General features: G+C 33.8%; 1 protein-coding gene across 2 annotated transcripts in view; it reads right to left on the reverse strand.

Moving 5' to 3' along the window:
• Positions 1-18,807, reverse strand: part of LOC143230820 (carbonic anhydrase-related protein 10-like) — a 181,622-nt gene that overhangs the window by 82,815 nt on the left and 80,000 nt on the right. For both annotated transcript variants that reach the window (XM_076465005.1, XM_076465006.1), the window contains exon 3: positions 2,556-2,692. In XM_076465005.1, coding sequence (XP_076321120.1) covers positions 2,556-2,692 — 137 coding nt within the window. The remainder of the gene's footprint in view (positions 1-2,555; positions 2,693-18,807) is intronic.

The following is an 18,807-nucleotide window of genomic DNA, read 5'->3' on the forward strand; positions in this document are numbered from 1 at the left end:
AGTGGTTTCGTTAGGAATACTTTGTTATTGTAAACCCTAAAGACGTAGAAAAAATAATTGTTTTGGTAATTATTGGATGATTGTGCTCAAAGACTGATTATGATAAAGGACACTTCAACTAATAAATCTCATTGATATTTATTTACACAGGAAAATATGCTTCCACTGGAAGGTTTGTATAACGTGTCACAGCATTACCACAATGATAACAGCAGAATAAATATAGAACGAGTCGTTAACTGGAATCTAATAGACATCAAGAATAAGTTAGTTTGATTATCTGATCTTTACTATTGTATTCTCTTTCTTTTTACTATGTTTAATCTATTCTTTTATCCATGACTAAATGAGTTTCAAAGCTAGTAAAGTAATGTGTGTAATATGTCGTTACCGGTGTATAGATATCGTAATAATATGATATGCGTATATATACTTAGTTGCATTTATGAGGTTTTGCCCTTGTAATGAATGATGCATTAGAAGTAAAACCGGTGAATCTCGGATGTATAATTTTCTATTATTCAGTCGAAAACTGTCTCGAATACTAATAATGAAAGACACCACTCGCAAGATTTTTGTTTTAAATTATTGCATCAGGATTTTCTTCTCTTTCCGTTTCTCCCCCCTAAAATAATGTCTGTAATTTTGCCAATGTTTTAAGGGTGATTTATTTTATTTTATATTTATTATCTTGAATGTGTGTCTTGATAATTCAACCCTGTCCCTCCTAGTTTTAGTACAAAGAATCTTTGTAAATATTTTGTGTTTTATATTTGTTGTATAAAGATGGTATTCTAGCTAGATATAAGCTAGTGAATATAGATAATGGTACGGAATCCCACTGTTATTAATTAGCATATATCATCAATCTCAATCATATCTAATTAGCGTGCCAACTAACAAGAGTGTTCTTACCTTAACTCTGTTAAATTAATTAATTTTCAGAATGAAGTTGGGCTTCTAACAATCCTACAGCTGGTGTATTATGTCAGTCAACAGTACCGAAATAACACAGAATTTAGTAGAAAAGCAAAAACATTTGCAATTAAAACGAACAGTGATAAAAGCAAAATAATATGAAATTATTTGTTTATTTTTTGAATTTTGTTCAAAACTACACGAGAGCTACCTGCGCTACCCATTTCTAATTTAGCAGTGTAAGACTAGAGGGAAGGCAGCTAGTCGTCACCACCCACCTCCAACTCTTGAGCCACTCTTTTACTAACGAATAGTGGGATTGACCGTCAAATTATAACGCTATCACCGCTGAATGGGCGAGCATGTTTGGTGTGACGTGGATTCGAACCCGCAACTCTTAGATGACGATTTAATTACCTGACCATGCCGGGCCTATTTGTTTAGAGTAGACAAAATTTGTATTTGACAGAAAATAATGACTGCCAATAAGCAATTCACACATAGCAGAAAGACCAAAGAATCTGCAATTGGCAGGAAATAATTATCAATAGTCAGCGGTTGACAGAAAATAATGACCATCAATCTATAATTCACATATAGAAGAGTAGTTGATAGGAAATAGTGAACATCAGTCTGCAGTCCACAGATAAAAGAGTGACAGACAATCTGCAGTTGACAGAAAATAATGACTATCAACCTCCAACTGCCGTGTAGAAAAATGATCGCCAATATACTATTCATAAATAGAATAATGTCCAACAACCTGTTTTTGACACATATAAGATTTGTCAAGAATGTGCATTTGGCAGATAGAAATGTGGTTAAAATGTACTTTTAGCAGTTAGAAGAATGGTCAATAATGTGCATTTGGCAGATAGAAGAGTAGTTAACAAAGTGCATTTAGCAGATATAAGAGTGGTTTGCAATGTGCATTTGGCAGATAGAAAAGTGGTTAACAATGCGCATTTGACGGATTGAAGATTGATTATTTCTTAACATACAACTGGTACACAACAAAGTGAATGCCAACTGCAATAGGAACATAGAGAAGAGACTAACCATCTAAAATTGGTACATAGAAGACTGGACAACAAACCATTATGTTATAGTGATGTATAAAAACAGTTTCTCATTTATTTAAATGATAAAAAACGAAAACGTTGCAATTGTTGCAGTTCAAAACATACAGATGTTAAAATAAAGGTTGTAAAGTCTTGTTCGGTTCAAATATCTTGAAACTGAAACACCTATTCCAAAGAACAAATCGTTGTTTTCCTGAATTTCATTAAAACCTTTTTATAAACAAACGACTTTAATGCTATAAACTTATACAAAACATCTGAATGTAAAGCCAGGAATAAGAGACATTATAATTTCCAACCACTTGGTTAATGATATGACAGAGAAGGTACAGAGAGTACTATAGAAACCTATAATGTGCAGAAGCGGCTTACTGGATCACAATGCTCTTATTCTATTTAGATGATGCAAGTAACATTTTTATATCATTTTAACACTTAAGTAACTCAAACAGCTGCTACGATAACATAAGAAAGTAATTAGTGTAATTTAATATCTCTTTGTAACATCACATTACATTACATTACTCCTGTCAGTTGTTCTTAAGATATACTCACTCGTTTCTTGCCCACTTGTAGTGGTCGCAGATGAGGATCGAACAATAATTTGGAAGGATCAATGTCCACAGGAGACTGGCGATGACCTATGTTGCACAGTCTCCACTCTGGATTCAACAGACCCCAGTAGTTGGGACCTTAAGAAGTAACAAGTTGGAAGGATTAGTTTATATATATATACACACACACACAGGAGACTGCAGATGACTTATGTTACAAAGAATAGACTATATATTTAATATATCCCAGAAGTTGAGATCTGAGAAATTAGTTACAGATTTATAAACATGCTAGTGAAATAAGGATAATCTATATACCTAAGAAAATAAATCGATTTGGAACAAGCACTCAATTATATCATTTTTTATTAACACTGTAAAGCACTAACCTACAAGCGATTAAGAAGGTATAGCGCTCCATAATCCTCTCTGTAATAGAAGTACAACTACTTATTTTTACATAGTTTGTAACTATAGGAATTTCACATGATAGAACAAAAGCACAAAACTACAAACTGTGCTCCCCCACCATTTTACAATGGCTGTTTAATAATATGCTGCAGGCTTATCACTATGATATCTTCCTGCTTTAAAATACCTGGTGAACTAAATGTAAAACATGTTTACTTTTACGTCTGCTTGTTAGCTTCAGAGTAAAGCCACGTCCAGCAATAGCCTGTATTCATCGCTGAGAATCGAATTGCGGATCTTTGCGTTTTAAGTCTGTAAACTTACCGCTGTCCCTCCGGAGAACGTACTTTTAAAGAAACTTGAGAATATTGTCAAGAAGACGTCTTTTATATCGCTGGACCTTCATTTTGTATCTCAGAACGGCTGGTATAGGTATTAACACTTTTATTTATAAGCAGAGAACAACGTTTCGACCTTCCTAGGTCATTTTCAGAAGGTCAAAACGTTGTTCTCTGTTTTATTAGCAAAACTGTTAATCCGCATACCAGCTGTTCTGAGATACATTTTTATTTCAAGTGGGTTTCTTGTTATCAAGAATTCCTGGACCTTCATCTTATACCTTTTAATTCTTTTGCAGTATGTCTACGTTGTTCCTCACTAAATCTTAGAATCAGCCTCTCCCCATTTTTATTGAAGTTTCAAAGTTGAAGTATTATTTTTATAATATTGTTTTCCTTGTATTATAAAGGTACGCATAGGGTAAAGCCGGTTGAAATTGAGATAGAATTAGAAAACGGATTATTTTTTCAATCTCTAAGAATTAGAGAATTACAATACTCTAAGCCATTAGAAACTGACTAGAGTAAGCGACTGTAGTGATCGCCTTTTCAGTTTCTCCAGGTATGGAAGCTGCAAGGCCCCTGTGGTTTTGAAACTTTATACTACAATATATTAAAAATAATTGTATAAGCAAACAGAAAAGGGGTCGATTAGGAACGAGTTTGGGAAAGGAATATTAAAGAAAAGATGCAACGAAAAAAAAAACACAAACAGAAAGATTGAGAGTTGTGAGAGAGAACAAATAAACTAAGATAGGCGAAAGATAATGTCGTACATTGTCAGTATGTAACAATACTCATTTCTAAATGTATGTGTTATTGATACCCAGTAATAAAAAAAATTGTTTTATTTACATTGAGAAGACGAAATGCGAGTATAGCATTGTCGTAGTATATTGCAGGTTGAAAAGGAACACGTTTCACATAAATGTTTGGAAGTTGAATATAACTGCATGTTTTACTCTTTTAGTATGTGTACAGTTTAAGATATTTTACAAGTACGAGGTCTGTTCAAAAAATACGCGGACTGACGTCATAAAACAAAATGTACTTTATTTAGAAGTTACAGGTCTGGGACCCCTTCAAAGTACTCTCCTCCCCAACGCACACACTTATCCCAACGGTGTTTCCACTTTTTTTATATGAAAAAACGGCTCGTTTGGGTTGAGAAAATATTTTACATAGAAGAGCGAACAACGTTTCGACCTTCTTCGGTCATCGTCAGGTTCACAAAGAAAGAGGTAACTGACCGGAAGCTGACCACATGTTTGAAAGGGGTTGTGTAACTGTGTGTCGAAATGTAGAGGGCGGTATTAGATGTTTGAATATATAATTTTATTTATTTTATTATATTAATATAGGTATAAAGGCGTTCCTTTATATTGGTTTATTTTGGGTTTAAGTTGTTGTATAAGTAAGGCTTCTTTAATTTTGCGTTTGTTTATGTTTGTTTCTTTATTTAGTATTTGAGTGTTTTCTATGGTTATGTTGTGTTTATTTGACTTGCAGTGTTCGAAAACGTGTGAAGGTGACTTTTTATGTTCTTTGAATCTGGTTTCCATTTTTCTACTTGTTTCTCCAATATAGAAGTCGTGGCAGTTATCACATTGTATTTTATAAATAATGTTGGTGTGGTGTTTGTCAGTGTAGTTTTACATAGTATAGACCTCAGTTTTGTGCCTGGTTTTGAATAAATTTGGTATTAACTGGAATGTCATATTTTGTTACTAATTTTGCCAAATGTTGGTTATTTGTTTGCTGATGTCAGGAATATATGGTATACAGCAGTATATGGTTTCGTGGTTTTTTGATTCGTGAGCTGTATTTACTTTAGTTGGTGGTTGATTTTGCTTTTTGTCTAGGTGTGTGCGTATAATGTTTTCTACGGTTTGTGGAGGAAACTTATTGATGTTGATGAAGTATTGTTTTATTTTGTCTAATTCATCGTTAATTTTATCTAGTGAGCATAGTTTTATGGCTGTGTTTATTTGGTTTCTTAGTATGTTGAGTTTTTGTTTTGTTTCATGTGCTGAGTCCCAAGGAATGTATAGTCCAGTATGGGTGATTTTTCGGTGGATTTCTGTTTTGAATTGTGTGTCAGTTCTTGTAATTTTGAGGTTAAGAAATGATATTTGATTGCTTTCTTCCTGTTCACATGTGAAGTTAATGTTGGGATGTATAGAGTTAATGTGATTGAAAAAATTAAGTATGTGTTCTGTAGATTTGAATCCCTGTGTTAACCGTGTCATCTACATATCTGTACCAGTATAGTGGTGGTTACTTTTTTTGGATACATTTGGTTGGAACTTCTGTAAAGGGATAATGGAATTAATGTCTATGTATTTACTTTTTAAACGATTCATATGTGGACATAAAATTAATTCCATTAAAAACCAACTAAAGTAAATACAGCTCACGAATCAAAACCTAAAACCATATACTGCTGTATACCATATATTCCTGACATCAGCAAACAAATAACCAACATTTGGCAAAAATTAGTAACAAAATATGACATTCCAGTTAATACCAAATTTATTCAAAAACCAGGCACAAACTGAGGTCTATACTATGTAAAAACTACACTGACAAACACCACACCAACATTATTTATAAAATACAATGTGATAACTGCCACGACTTCTATATTGGAGAAACAAGTAGAAAAATGGAAACCAGATTCAAAGAACATAAAAAGTCACCTTCACACGTTTTCGAACACTGCAAGTCAAATAAACACAACATAACCATAGAAAACACTCAAATACTAAATAAAGAAACAAACATAAACAAACGCAAAATTAAAGAAGCCTTACTTATACAACAACTTAAACCTAAAATAAACCAATACAAAAGGAACGCCTTTATACCTATATTAATATAATAAAATAAATAAAATTATATATTCAAACATCTAATACCGCCCTCTACATTTCGACACACAGTTACACAACCCCTTTCAAACATGTGGTCAGCTTCCGGTCAGTTACCTCTTTCTTTGTGAACCTGACGATGACCGAAGAAGGTCGAAACGTTGTTCGCTCTTCTATGTAAAATATTTTCTCAACCCAAACGAGCCGTTTTTGCATATAAATTTCTCAACAAGTGGGTTTCTCGACATCACTGGTGTTTCCACTTCTTGAAACAGTCCTGGTACGCTTCTTTTGTAATGTCCTCCAGCTCCTTCGTCGCATTTGCCTTAATCTCGGGAATCGTCTCAAATTTTCTTCCTTTCAAGGGTCTTTTGAGTTTGGGGAACAAGAAAAAATCGCAAGTAGCAAGGTCAGGTGAGTAGGGGGGTGGGGAAGAACAGTGATCGAGTGTTTGGCGAAAAACTCACGAGTTCTGAGGGCTGAATTTCGCAGCAACGCGGTGCATCTTCACTTCTTCGGTCAAAATCTCGTAACAAAATCCAACTGATATCCCACACTTTTCAGCAAGCTCCTTGACAGTCAGACGTCGATTTGCCTGTACCAGGGTGTTGATTTTGTCGACGTGTGTTGGTCGTCAGTTGACGTGGAAGGACGTCCAGGACGCTCATCATCTTCAATGGACTGTCGACCATCCTTAAAACGTTCATGCCACTTGAAACATGCCGTACGCTTCATAGCAACATCACCGTAAGTCGTGTTAAGCATAGCAGAAGTTTCAGTCGCAGATTTTTCAAGTTTAACACAAAATTTCACAGCAAGTCGTTGCTCCTTCAGGTCATTCATTCTGAAATCCGCCAAACGAAAAAATCGCACTTCACTTAAAACCGCGTAGCTAATACACAAATGAAGATATCTGCAATCGGGAAATGGCGTCGTAATCAGCTGATCTGTGCAAACCTAGCGACACCAAGTGGATTCCCCTGGAACCAACTGGAGCCGCGCAATTCAAACAGTCCGCGTATTTTTTGAACAGCCCTCGTATGCTCAATGAACCATAAGTCTGACATAGGTTTCACTGTTGATTTCCTTGGCATTAAAATAGTTTAGGGCCTGGTATGGCCAGGTGGTTAAACCACTCGACTTGTAATCTGAAGGTCGCGGGTTCGAATCCCCGTCGCACCAAACATACTCGCTCATTCAGCCGTGGGGGCGTTGTAATGTGACGGTCAGACCCACTATTCATTGATAAGAGTATCCCAAGAGTTGGCGATGGGTGGTGATGACTAAATGCCTTCCCTCTGGTCTTACACTGCTAAATTAAGGATGGCTAGCGCAGATAGCCCTCTTGTAGCTTTGCGCGAAATTCAAACCAAGCCAAAATAGTTTAAAGCACCTCTTTCTTTTTTATTATATTCAAAATTTAACCAGTAAATCAAAATAATCATTTTTTCTTCTCAAAAAGAAGTTGTGATAATTTTTCAACTTCACGTAAAGCTACTGTACTAGCCATTCCTAACTTAGGAGTGGTGAGTTAGAAAATAGGCAACTAATCAACATCACCTGCCGCCAACTATTGGGCTACTCTTTACCAACGAAAAGTGGGATTGACTATCACTTTGTACTCCTCCAAGACTGAAAAAGCAAGCATATTGGGTGAAGAAATTCAAACCCGCGATTCGTAGATTGTGAGTTGTGTGTCCTAACCACCAGACCGGGTCAGGTCTCTCAAAAAACAAAACCACACACACAAGAAAAAGAGAAAATGATTTGAACTAGATTTAAATCTGAGCAACTAGTAGTTAATTTAATTCTGAACTCAGTAACTAAAACTTTAGCCAAGTATGGTTTAGAAGGTAAAGATTTAGGCTGTGAAAGTCCATTGTCACAAAAACGCAGTCCACACTTTGTGACCGCGAATACGCTAAAAGACATAATTGTTGAATTCCAGGTATGAGTTGCCGTAATGCTAGTGATGAATGTTGTTCACTAACTGCCTTCCCACTAGTTTTGTAGTTTCAAATTATAAATGGAGATAGACCTTTGTGTAGGTTTGGGCATAATTCAAAATCCACCAAAAAATCTTAAGAGTTTGTATAAAGTCATTTCTACGTATCGCTAACTCTTGGGCTACTCTTTACCAACGATAAGTGGTTGTCCATTACATGTTAACGACTCCATGGCAAAAGGAGGAGAATGTTCAAGCGACACTCAGGCCGTAAGTCGAACACCACAACTATCATCATACGCAGATCCATCGTATTTTGGGCGTTAATTTTGGACTTCTGCTTTTCTTCTTTGAGAATAAAGTACAGACATTTGCATCTTGCACACAGAAGAAAACACTTTCAATGAGATCCTCAATGTTTTGTTCTTCGTTCAATTTCTCGAGTTATTTTTAATTCATAATGGTATTGAATATTGCATATATCTCCACCAAATAATTAGACAGTTTTAAAGCAAATAACAAACGTTGATTTTATTTTTACACTGATTCACACTATTACACTCTTCTAATCGATCTGTTTAAGCCATTACTGTATTATTCTTATGTTTTTTTGTAGTTGTATGTTTACAAATTAAAATATGGAACTAGAAATCATTAAAATTATTATAGATAACCGATAAAATAAAGTTTTACTTCATAGATTATTTTATGAAAATATTAAGACTATAACAAGTATTATAAACTAATAAATTTATTTAAAAAATATAAGAACAGAAATACAGAGCACATTAAAATCGTGCCATAAAATTCACAAAATCTAAAAAATTAAAGTATTTTAAAAAACAATTCTGAACTGACGTAATTAACCGTAAAAAGATAATATAATCAAAAAAGCATTTTAAGGGTGTTTCACTAAAATCCAATAATACATTTGGAAATATATTAATTAGGTCATGAAGTTTAATTTGCGCAAATAACATTTTAATTATTTTTTGTTTGTCTAAACATCCAACATTATAAATTTGCTAATTTTATGAATTTTGAAGTTAAAGAGAAAAATAATTATGTTTTTGTTAACTTTAGTTATTCGTTATTTTTTGTTAGTGTTTATATGCACAGATTGTACTGTAGAATTGTTATTATCCATCGTGAGTTTGGGTTGCCTTTCTCAAATTAAAAAGTGAGTTTTGAATGACAAAATAAGTGCACGTGTCAGAACTGTAATATTCCATTACTTGAATTCCGATCCAGTCATCCTGACTGCAATGGTTATATAAAAAGTGATTAAATTCTAGATTTCTGACATTCATGCTTTTAACTCTCGGATAATGACACATACTTTGTTTTACGGATATAGTAGCAATATTGTGCTTCGCTGCTTCCCTCTTACTAGATTTAGTAATATATTCTCTTAAACTACTTGCTATATTTAAAGTTTTACTTGTTTTTTGTACCTTTTTATGTAGCTTCTCTGTCAAAATGTGAAAAATCAAAAGTACAGAAATGAGAAAAACTAGTTGTTGCCATTTGAAAATGTAACGGAATAAATGTTACTGCGGAACAGGTGTAATGGGAATAAATACACGCACGTGCGCGCACGCACACACACTCGTATGCACAGCGTAACATCATTTTCGCAAGTTAGATTCATTTCATAAAGTCATTAGGTGGTGAAACACATCATGCTTGTGTTAGAAATTAACAAAGATCTCTATTCAGCTTTCATTCACTGATAACAGAAGTAAAGTATACTTCCAGTAATTGAACTAGTCCTATTATATGACTTTATCATAACTATCTGGGAATGCATGAGCTCAAAAGGAAAACTTTTAAAACCTCCAGTGATTTCATCTTCATCGTGTCAAGAATATTTGTCTTAGTGTAAAACTATACAGTGGTTTATATGCACTCTGGCCATTGCGGGGAATAAAACCCTGGATTTTAGCGATGAAAGTCAGTAAATTTTCCGACGACTCAACGGGATGTTATGAGGGTGGGCTGTAATGTATATAAGGCGAAGCTTTTAAATGTATAAAATATTTTCCATTCATTCGCGCCTTTCACACACACATTCGGAAATATATTTTAAACTTACACTGAATTTCCTAAATTTTGCATCTGGCACATAGCATTTACGACACATTTAGTGCCTAGAAATTTCTGAATTTATATTTAACTTGAAAAAATGATGCAGATGGTTCCTATTAATAACCCAAATAATTTAACCATAATAAGCCTATGTTGCATAAAAGGACACAGAATGTTGAAAGTTTTACGTTCAATTAAAAAAAAAGGAATACGAAGTAAAACAAATCGAATGAAGGATATGATGTTGCATAATGAAGGATATGATGTTGTATAATGAAGGATATGATGTTGTATAATGAAGGATATGATGTTGCATAATGAAGGATGAGATGTTGCATAATGAAGGATATGATGATGCAAAATGAAAGAAATGATGTTGCATAATGAAGGATATGATGTTGCATAATGAAGGATGAGTTGCATAATGAAGGATGAGATGTTGCATAATGAAGGATATGATGATGCAAAATGAAAGAAATGATGTTGCATAATGAAGGATATGATGTTGCATAATGAAGGATATGATGTTGCAAAATGAAGGATATGATGTTGCATAATGAAGGATATGATATTGTGTAAGTTTGTAGATCTGCAAGTATAGAACTACAAAACATTCATGCTTTCGTTTATCTATACCTCACATGAATTGTTGATAGCAGCCTGGACATGAATATTTAAGCAAACGGTAAACCTGATATAACCATACTCTGTAAATTATTGCTCTTGTCTTTGGTTTGACTTTGTTTTTAAATGTTTTTTTCTTCAAATATATATTGAAGTTTACTTAATGCAAGTTTTATATTTATATATAGTATTTTATGACAAAGCTACTAAGGTTATAAAGCCACCTTCTCTAATTGATCAAGAGGAAGAAAGCCAATGGGCGGCACTATACCATTCAACATTCACATTAATAAATTGACTGTCACTTTTACAATGCAACCGCAACTTAAAGCGTAGGGAATATTTTGTAGTAATTAATAAATTAAACTCTGTTTTATTCTCTTTTTGGGAGTGGGGTGGAGGAGATAGATATTCTCGTTTATATTAAAAAAAAAAAAAGACTTTTCAGTAAGGTCCTCTGAATAACCAATATTTCATTAATGTGAATTTTTTTCATTACTTTTTAACATTTTAACATTAAAATAATACTCCCTTTATTGTTTCCATGTTACTCGTCAGCCATACATAACGATAAAGAAATTTTGCTGTATTTCAACACACGTGATTATTATGAAAATCAAAATTCATTGTGTCATGTTATATCCATCAGTGTCACGTTCTTCAAAACGTTCATGTAAAACGTTCAGCTATTGGTGAAAGCAACTAAAAGTAAATATAGATATCCCCTCCTAAGGTGGGTAAATTCATCGCTACGTTTACAAATAATGAGATACTATTGTGCGAAACAAAGGAAATCTTTACTGTTGTTAAAAAACAACAACAATAAAACGCTGAATCAAATCAAGTAAAAATCCAAACTTGGATTGGTTGAAGTGCTTCAAATACTTTGATTAACGTTTCTTTGTATAAAACCTTCAAAATCACGTCTGACTTAAAATTCAAAAGGTCAGGTTTAATACTTTCAAATGAATCAAGACCACTGTAAAATGTAATGTCGCAAATAGTATTCCATTTAAGAGTTTTACTAAATAGAGATGTCGGTGACAGCAATTGGAAATAAATATAGATATTTACGCTTCTAGGACTTAAATTTTCAGTAAAGATTGCTGGAAGTAGGATGGCAAGCATTGTTTTTAGGATTGTAGGCAGGCTTCAGATCCCATCAATTTTGTCAACACATTTCGCTAAACTATTTAATACCAAAGTGCTTGTCAGTCCATAAGAATTTACTGGTTACGTAAGACCTAAAAACATATGAGTTGGTTGGTTGTTGTTAAGTGCAAAGCTACACAATGGACTATCAATAATCAGTCCGCAACTGGTGTAGAAATCTTATTTTTAGCGTCATAAGTTTGTTGACTTATCGCTGAGTTATTGGAGGCAGCCAATATTCGAGTAACACGAATAATTTAAAATAATACTTCCGTCAATATTACAATTAATCCTACTAATTACTGCTGGGATTTATTCTGAAGGCTGGTAATTTCACCTAATTATTTTAGTTAGTGCTTAGTTGTAGCAGCCAAAGACGTAAAAGGACTTGATATGGACCTTTGTAATGGTGAAAGGTATATAAACCCAGTCGGTAATTTGAGGTTACCAAGTAATCACTATCTATGTTCATGTAGTTTGAAGGGGAAAACATCGGTGTATCTGGTATAATTTCACGAGAGAAATATTTGACATGTTTACGTTGATTACGTAAAAATCTTTGGTTTAAAAAATCTAGTGGAATCAATTACAAATTATTATTTTGATGTATATTTTGAAAAAAAAAAATTCAACGCAGTGTGTACGGCGGGACAATAATACATTTACAGACTTACAACACTAAAATCTGAGGTTCGGTTCCCCGCACTGGATACAGTAGACAATCCTATGTAGCTATGCACTAAAAGAAACAAACACATCAACGCGAAATAACTGTTTTAAACGTTGTGGTCAATGAAAATAAGAGATATCGGTTAGTTTCGCTTTAAAGTATATTATGTTTCAAATGTTTACGTAAGTTTATAAAAATGTTGATGATATTATCATATCAATATAATGTTTTTTTCAGAAAAGTATTCATTTGATAAAATGGCTACCGTAACAAGTCTCGAACTTGCAATTCTTTGTCAGTCTTATTTAAATTCTGTTTTAAAAGCGGGACCCGGCATGGCCAAGCGTGTTAAGGCGTGCGACTCGTAATCTAAGGGTCGCGAGTTTGCATCGCGGTCACTCCAAACATGCTCGCCATTTCAGTCGTGGGGGCGTTATAATGTGACGGCCAATCCTACTATTCGTTGGTAAAAGAGTAGCCCAAGAGTTGGCGGTGGGTGGTGATGACTAGCTGCCTTCCCTCTAGTCTTACACTGCTAAATTAGGGACGGCTAGCACTGATAGCCCTCGAGTAGCTTTGTGCGAAATCCCAAAACAAACAAATTTAAAAGCGGCTCTCCGCTCGTGCATGCATCCGTTCGTTTTCCATAAAATTAAATAAGGAACTGAAATAAATCTTCCCCAATGTGGGATAAACCTAGAAGTTTTTTTTTGTCAGTATAGAATGTAACTGTACGTCCAGCTTTTCCAAACTTTTGGATTCGCACGGAAAACGTGCTAGGTTACAATGTACGAACTTCTTCAGTTCTAGTTAATTTTCAATGCACGTGTGAGCTTTCCATTATGTTGAAATGGCAGAGTTGCCTTGCATGGGAAAAAAGATCACGGACGAGTGTGAGTCTCGTAAATGAAAGGATCAATCTAGGTGATCCAGTTGATCATTTTCAAATTCTATTGGATAGAGAGACTTAGATGATGCTGTTGACGAGGGATGAATGAGGTTTTGACGTGATAGGACTCACGCCTGAGGTAAAAGAAATGATATCCTTAAGCCTTTCTCAATATACTTTGAAGAAAACTCCGTTTCAGTGCAATATCCTGTTTTTTTATTAGATTTAAATTTGCAAGCGACAAAGTGTTTTTAAAACATTTTAGCTTGACTTAAAAACTTATTAAATAAAAATAGAGAAGTTGATAATAAATGTTACTGCATACGAAAATTATGGGTTAATTAATCTCTATTGAATTGGCGTTTCTCTTAAACATAAAAATAATTCAATGGCTATAGTTATTTAAGATAGATGACAAAAATTCTAATTGATACAAATTAAAGTCAAGTAAAATTAAAAAAAAAAACACTGTCAACGTGTAGAATCGATATTTTCAAACAACAAAGTAATGGAAATATTTCATAATAACTAGGTATAAAATAAGTAAAGTCTACTTACTGATCGCCAAATTATGGGTAGAAAGTATAACAAAGTAAAATGTATATACTCATTTGATAATTATATGTCATGGCAGAATAAAAGAGAGCATTACGTAATGCTACCAAAGCAAGATGAATTTCACTACTAACAAAACATACAAATACACAAATGTATATATAAAAAAGAAGTTTTTAAGACTCATTTTGGTCAACTGGATACCATGCTCGGGCTGTGAATCTTAACGTTCATGGTTCGCTACCCGTTGTCGAAAAAAATAGCTAAAGATTGAGGCCGTTTGCAGGCAAAATAAAAGTTAGTAAATTCTCTCTATTCGATCACACTAAAGTGGTCCAGTAATTGGGCCACTTCCAATTTCACAGTGGTAAGACTGTGGACTTATAACACTAGGAATAGGATTTCGATATCAGTTACGGGGACAACACGGTCCATTGTTTAGCTTTGTTTAAACTGTAAAAAGAAACTCAATATTAGTGTGTGTGGATTCCTAATGACTATATGGTTTTCATCTATTCTGTTAGCTCAAAATTAGAGACGACAAACGCAGGTAATTGTCGTGTAGTTTTACGCGAATATTTAAAGCAAACATTATCGAAGGTAAAGAACAGTAATTAGTAAGAACATCTATCCTGTCTGCATCTTCTAAAATTTTTTTCTCTTCTCTAGTGTGTGTTTTATATACTTTTAAAAATTTTACTGTATTCAGTACTACACACATTGGGTTATCTGTCCCCCCCCCCCGGTTTTCAGCGTTATATATTCCCAGATTTATCGCTGAGTTACTGGAGTCTTCGACTTTTCTAGAAAAATAAAGGTTTAAAAATTTGTGACGGTAGCTCTTAGATTATTCATGTGCAAATGTAACACATTTAGTTCTCTTTTATTCACAATAAGCGTACATTGAAAACTATTTTCTTCCATAAAGTCCTACGAAATTACCAAACTCAAGTGTTTTTGAATGTTCTCCTTGTTAAACACATGCATATAATTTTCAGATAGATCACTGCTATAAAGATACTTGTTAATACGGTATTCAAAGGTTTGCACAGCTTCAATGTGTCCCAATGTACCGATAAAACTCGTTTATTATCCACAATCACTTTTGTAGCTACTTCTTGAGGGTCCGTATCCGAAAGCAAGCCCATTAGGACACTTGATCATGAGGCAACGGAACCACATGTTCTCGACACAATAAACAAATTTAAATGAGATATTCGAATTCAGGTAAACCCTTCCTTGGCAAACTAGTCTTATACCTCCTTCATGTCTAGATGTTTTTAGCTTCCCTTGGTAGAGGAGTTGTGTAATAGAGATAAGATCCCCCAGGGACAAACACAAGTTGTCTGCTGTCAAATTTGATTTTTTTTAGTTCCATAATTGTTGCTGTTGTTACTTACTTAATGTAAGGCTACACAATGGACTATTTGCATTCCTTTTACCAGAGGAATTGAACCTAGGATTTTAGTACTGTAAGTTTGTTAAAATTATCGCTCGTCCACCGGAAGACTCCAAAACGAAAGAGAGCTGGTTGACAAAACAAAAAAGCACACAAAATGTAAGTCAGTTTAGCGCCGAGTTGCAATTAAATTATAGTAAATATTAGTGTATGAAAAAATTGTTGTTTTTTTTCATCTTTCGAATATCAAAATTTACTTTTGTCGTAAAAGTTTGAATAGTTTGAAACGGGCATCATCCATAGAATAAAGCAGTTTCAGTAAACTGAAGCATACCCCTGAGGACTGTTTATATGGAAATCAAACATGTGAGTTCTCTTTCATTGAATATTAATATCTAACAGATATAGAGCCCTACAGTAACATGTAGAAATATCGACTTCGTAGTTTAAATATCCCTTAAGCAATGGCCGTTTTCAAGAGCAATGAATGCTGGGATGTCCTTAGGTGTACCTTTAAGATACAGTTGACTTTATGTGTAAAGATAATTATGTGATATTTATCTATCTCCTTGCTCGAAGAGGATCCGTAGGAGCTATGCAACTGAGCTGTTTTCTTTAAAGCTATTATTCCAGTATTCTCTAAAGGAATGAATGGATCAGAGAAATTGTAGTTTAGTGTCTCAGCTATAGCGTTTTATAACGTTTTTTAACACTGTATGCATAGTGTTCAATCATTTTATCAAAATACCATGACAGATGGGGAATACAGCTGTCATTCCACACCCGCTGGAAATATCTTAGCGAACTGAATGAGACTTATTTTTCAAATGTAAGATTTTTTAAAAGTCTGTTCTACTAGTGAAACTTAAACAGCCGGTCAAATAAGCCATCTATGCTTTTGACACTTCTCTAAACGTAAGCCACAAAACCTGTTTCTATTCTCAGTTTGTGTCAATTACAGGGAAAAGAAATTCTTCGACAAAAGAAAAAGGAACAACACTAACGTTCCACGTGCCAAAGTAACGGTCGTTGTCAGTTGACTGAAAGGGTTATTTACTCTTGTGAAAATAGATTAGTCCTCGAAAGTAAGTGTCTCTTTTTTAAGCCCCTTACTTCTTTTACAGTCACTTATACAAGAAGACTTTGGGCTAAAATGGAGAAATACTTAAGCTACTAAAATGACATAGATATACCATTAGGAAATCCTTTTTTTGAATTTAGTTAAGAGTTTCATTTTTAAAAAAGAAAAGACCGTAAGAGATAAATTGTATAAATAAATATTGATTTCTAATAAATATTAACAAGTTGGTTAGTCTTTCGTACCCGTAGGAATTCCGATATGAAAACCAACATTGAAAAGAACCATGAAAATCCTAAGGTTCAGGTTCATTGCAGCTTTCAGTTTAAATTACTATAGCGCATTAAATAGATACATAACATCTAAAGTTGTTAAAGTTGGGTTGTCATTGAAAATGCTTCAGTGTATATCAGAATACTGACAATTTAGACGCATGTGCAGCAACTACCTGTAATAATTAACTGTTAATACTACTCTATTATATCTTTTACCGTGTTCTAATGGTGTGTAATCATTAAGTGTGGAAGGAAATTATAGTTTGTGTTTAAAATGTTCTTGCTAACCATGTTGAAGCTATTACACAATGCTGTACTATTAGTACAAAATGTCCCCACCTTCAACGACCCATGGCACATCTGAAAGCTCACACCGCTAAAAACTAAGTTTCAATGCTCATGGTGGACAAAGCACAGATAGCCCATTGTGTAACTTTGCACTTAGCAACTAACAAAAAATTAGTGGAAAGTAGAGAAAGTGATTCCATTATATAAAAACATAATTGCATATTCTATATGGAGTTATGTGTTCACACAAATTCGATATGTGGCGTCACCGGTCTTATATTTCAGAATATATATTTTATTCAATGTGAGTTTCTGTCCATTCAGCTCAGGTAAGACTTAAAGATATATGCATAGAGAGATTACCTAGAATGATGTAAAGTCAAAGGACACAAAAATTCAGAGAAAGGAACCAGTAGCATTTTTAGTGAAAGAAAAAAATAGCGTTAAGGATAATGTTTAGAACAACAGTAACAAGCTCTGGAACTACATTCCAAACAGTGCAGAATGAAGTGTATTGGTATAAAAATATTCATTCGATTCACTAAGCAACTGAGATGAAATCAAACACATTTAACCCTAAGACTGACTCTACAGTCATGCGGTGAAGTTACTGAAATAGAAACTGCGGTGTCGGCTATAGGACTTAATCATAGCCTTAAGATTAAACATTACCAATGATGAAGGGTTGCACGTATTGGGCCCGAAACGTCGTTTATATAAAGTGCGAAACGCCGTCGGTTTATCCGGCTGTAATATCATAATAAAAAGGACGTAAAAACAATGATTTTTTCCCATGATTTTTAACGACAAACAATGTAATATAAAAAAAAAAACATGTACTAAAGGAATAAAAATTCATGACGTGATCAAAAGGGTGATAAAATAAAATAATTTTGACCAGAAACTAAGTAAATAAGTACATTTTTAAAGAAAGTTTTAAAACCACAGACAATAAAAGTGAAATATGATATTTGAAGCTAAGTCTGTACGAATAAAAAATCAACACACACATCACGTGAAAGAAAAAAAAAAAGAATTTCAGAAAACGTAGAACATTTTACACCGTAGTAAATATTATAAAAGTTTTTACCCTGCAATGTTTCTTTCAATGTTTCTTGTAATTCTTATAAAGGTTAAACTATAGTATTTACTCTTACCAGTATAAACATATTAAGAGTCAAACGTTTCACAATGTCCATTTCACTTTTTAAATCATTACGAACGTTTGAAAAGTGAAACGTTTTCATTGTTTTTATTGTTTAAATAGAGTGATTTTAACTAGTTTTATTTTCAACAAACGCTTATCATATCTCTCACAGAATGTTGAATGTGGCCTACAACACGTGTATACGTAGGCTTCTATTATGTTATTAGCAAATACGGAAAGTTTTGAGCATACTTAGTATGTGTAGAGAGTGTATCCTGATAGATTTCATTCTGATAAGTCTTAAACAGTTTCCAAAAAGGGTGTGTCGCGCCACACTAATATCACTACAGCTGGTGGAGAACAAACTAAAAATACTATTATTCATTCGATAATTTGGAGAAAAAAATCGTTAAAATAACAACTTCAACGTGACGATCAAGTAGAATTATAATCATTTTATGCATCATGGTTTGTGGCTACATCTTTACAGCAATTAATGGTGGATTGTATTTGTTATATAT

Source organism: Tachypleus tridentatus, chromosome 10 (assembly GCF_004210375.1).
Source record: "Tachypleus tridentatus isolate NWPU-2018 chromosome 10, ASM421037v1, whole genome shotgun sequence".
In the NCBI taxonomy this organism is placed as follows: Eukaryota; Metazoa; Arthropoda; class Merostomata; order Xiphosura; family Limulidae; genus Tachypleus; species Tachypleus tridentatus.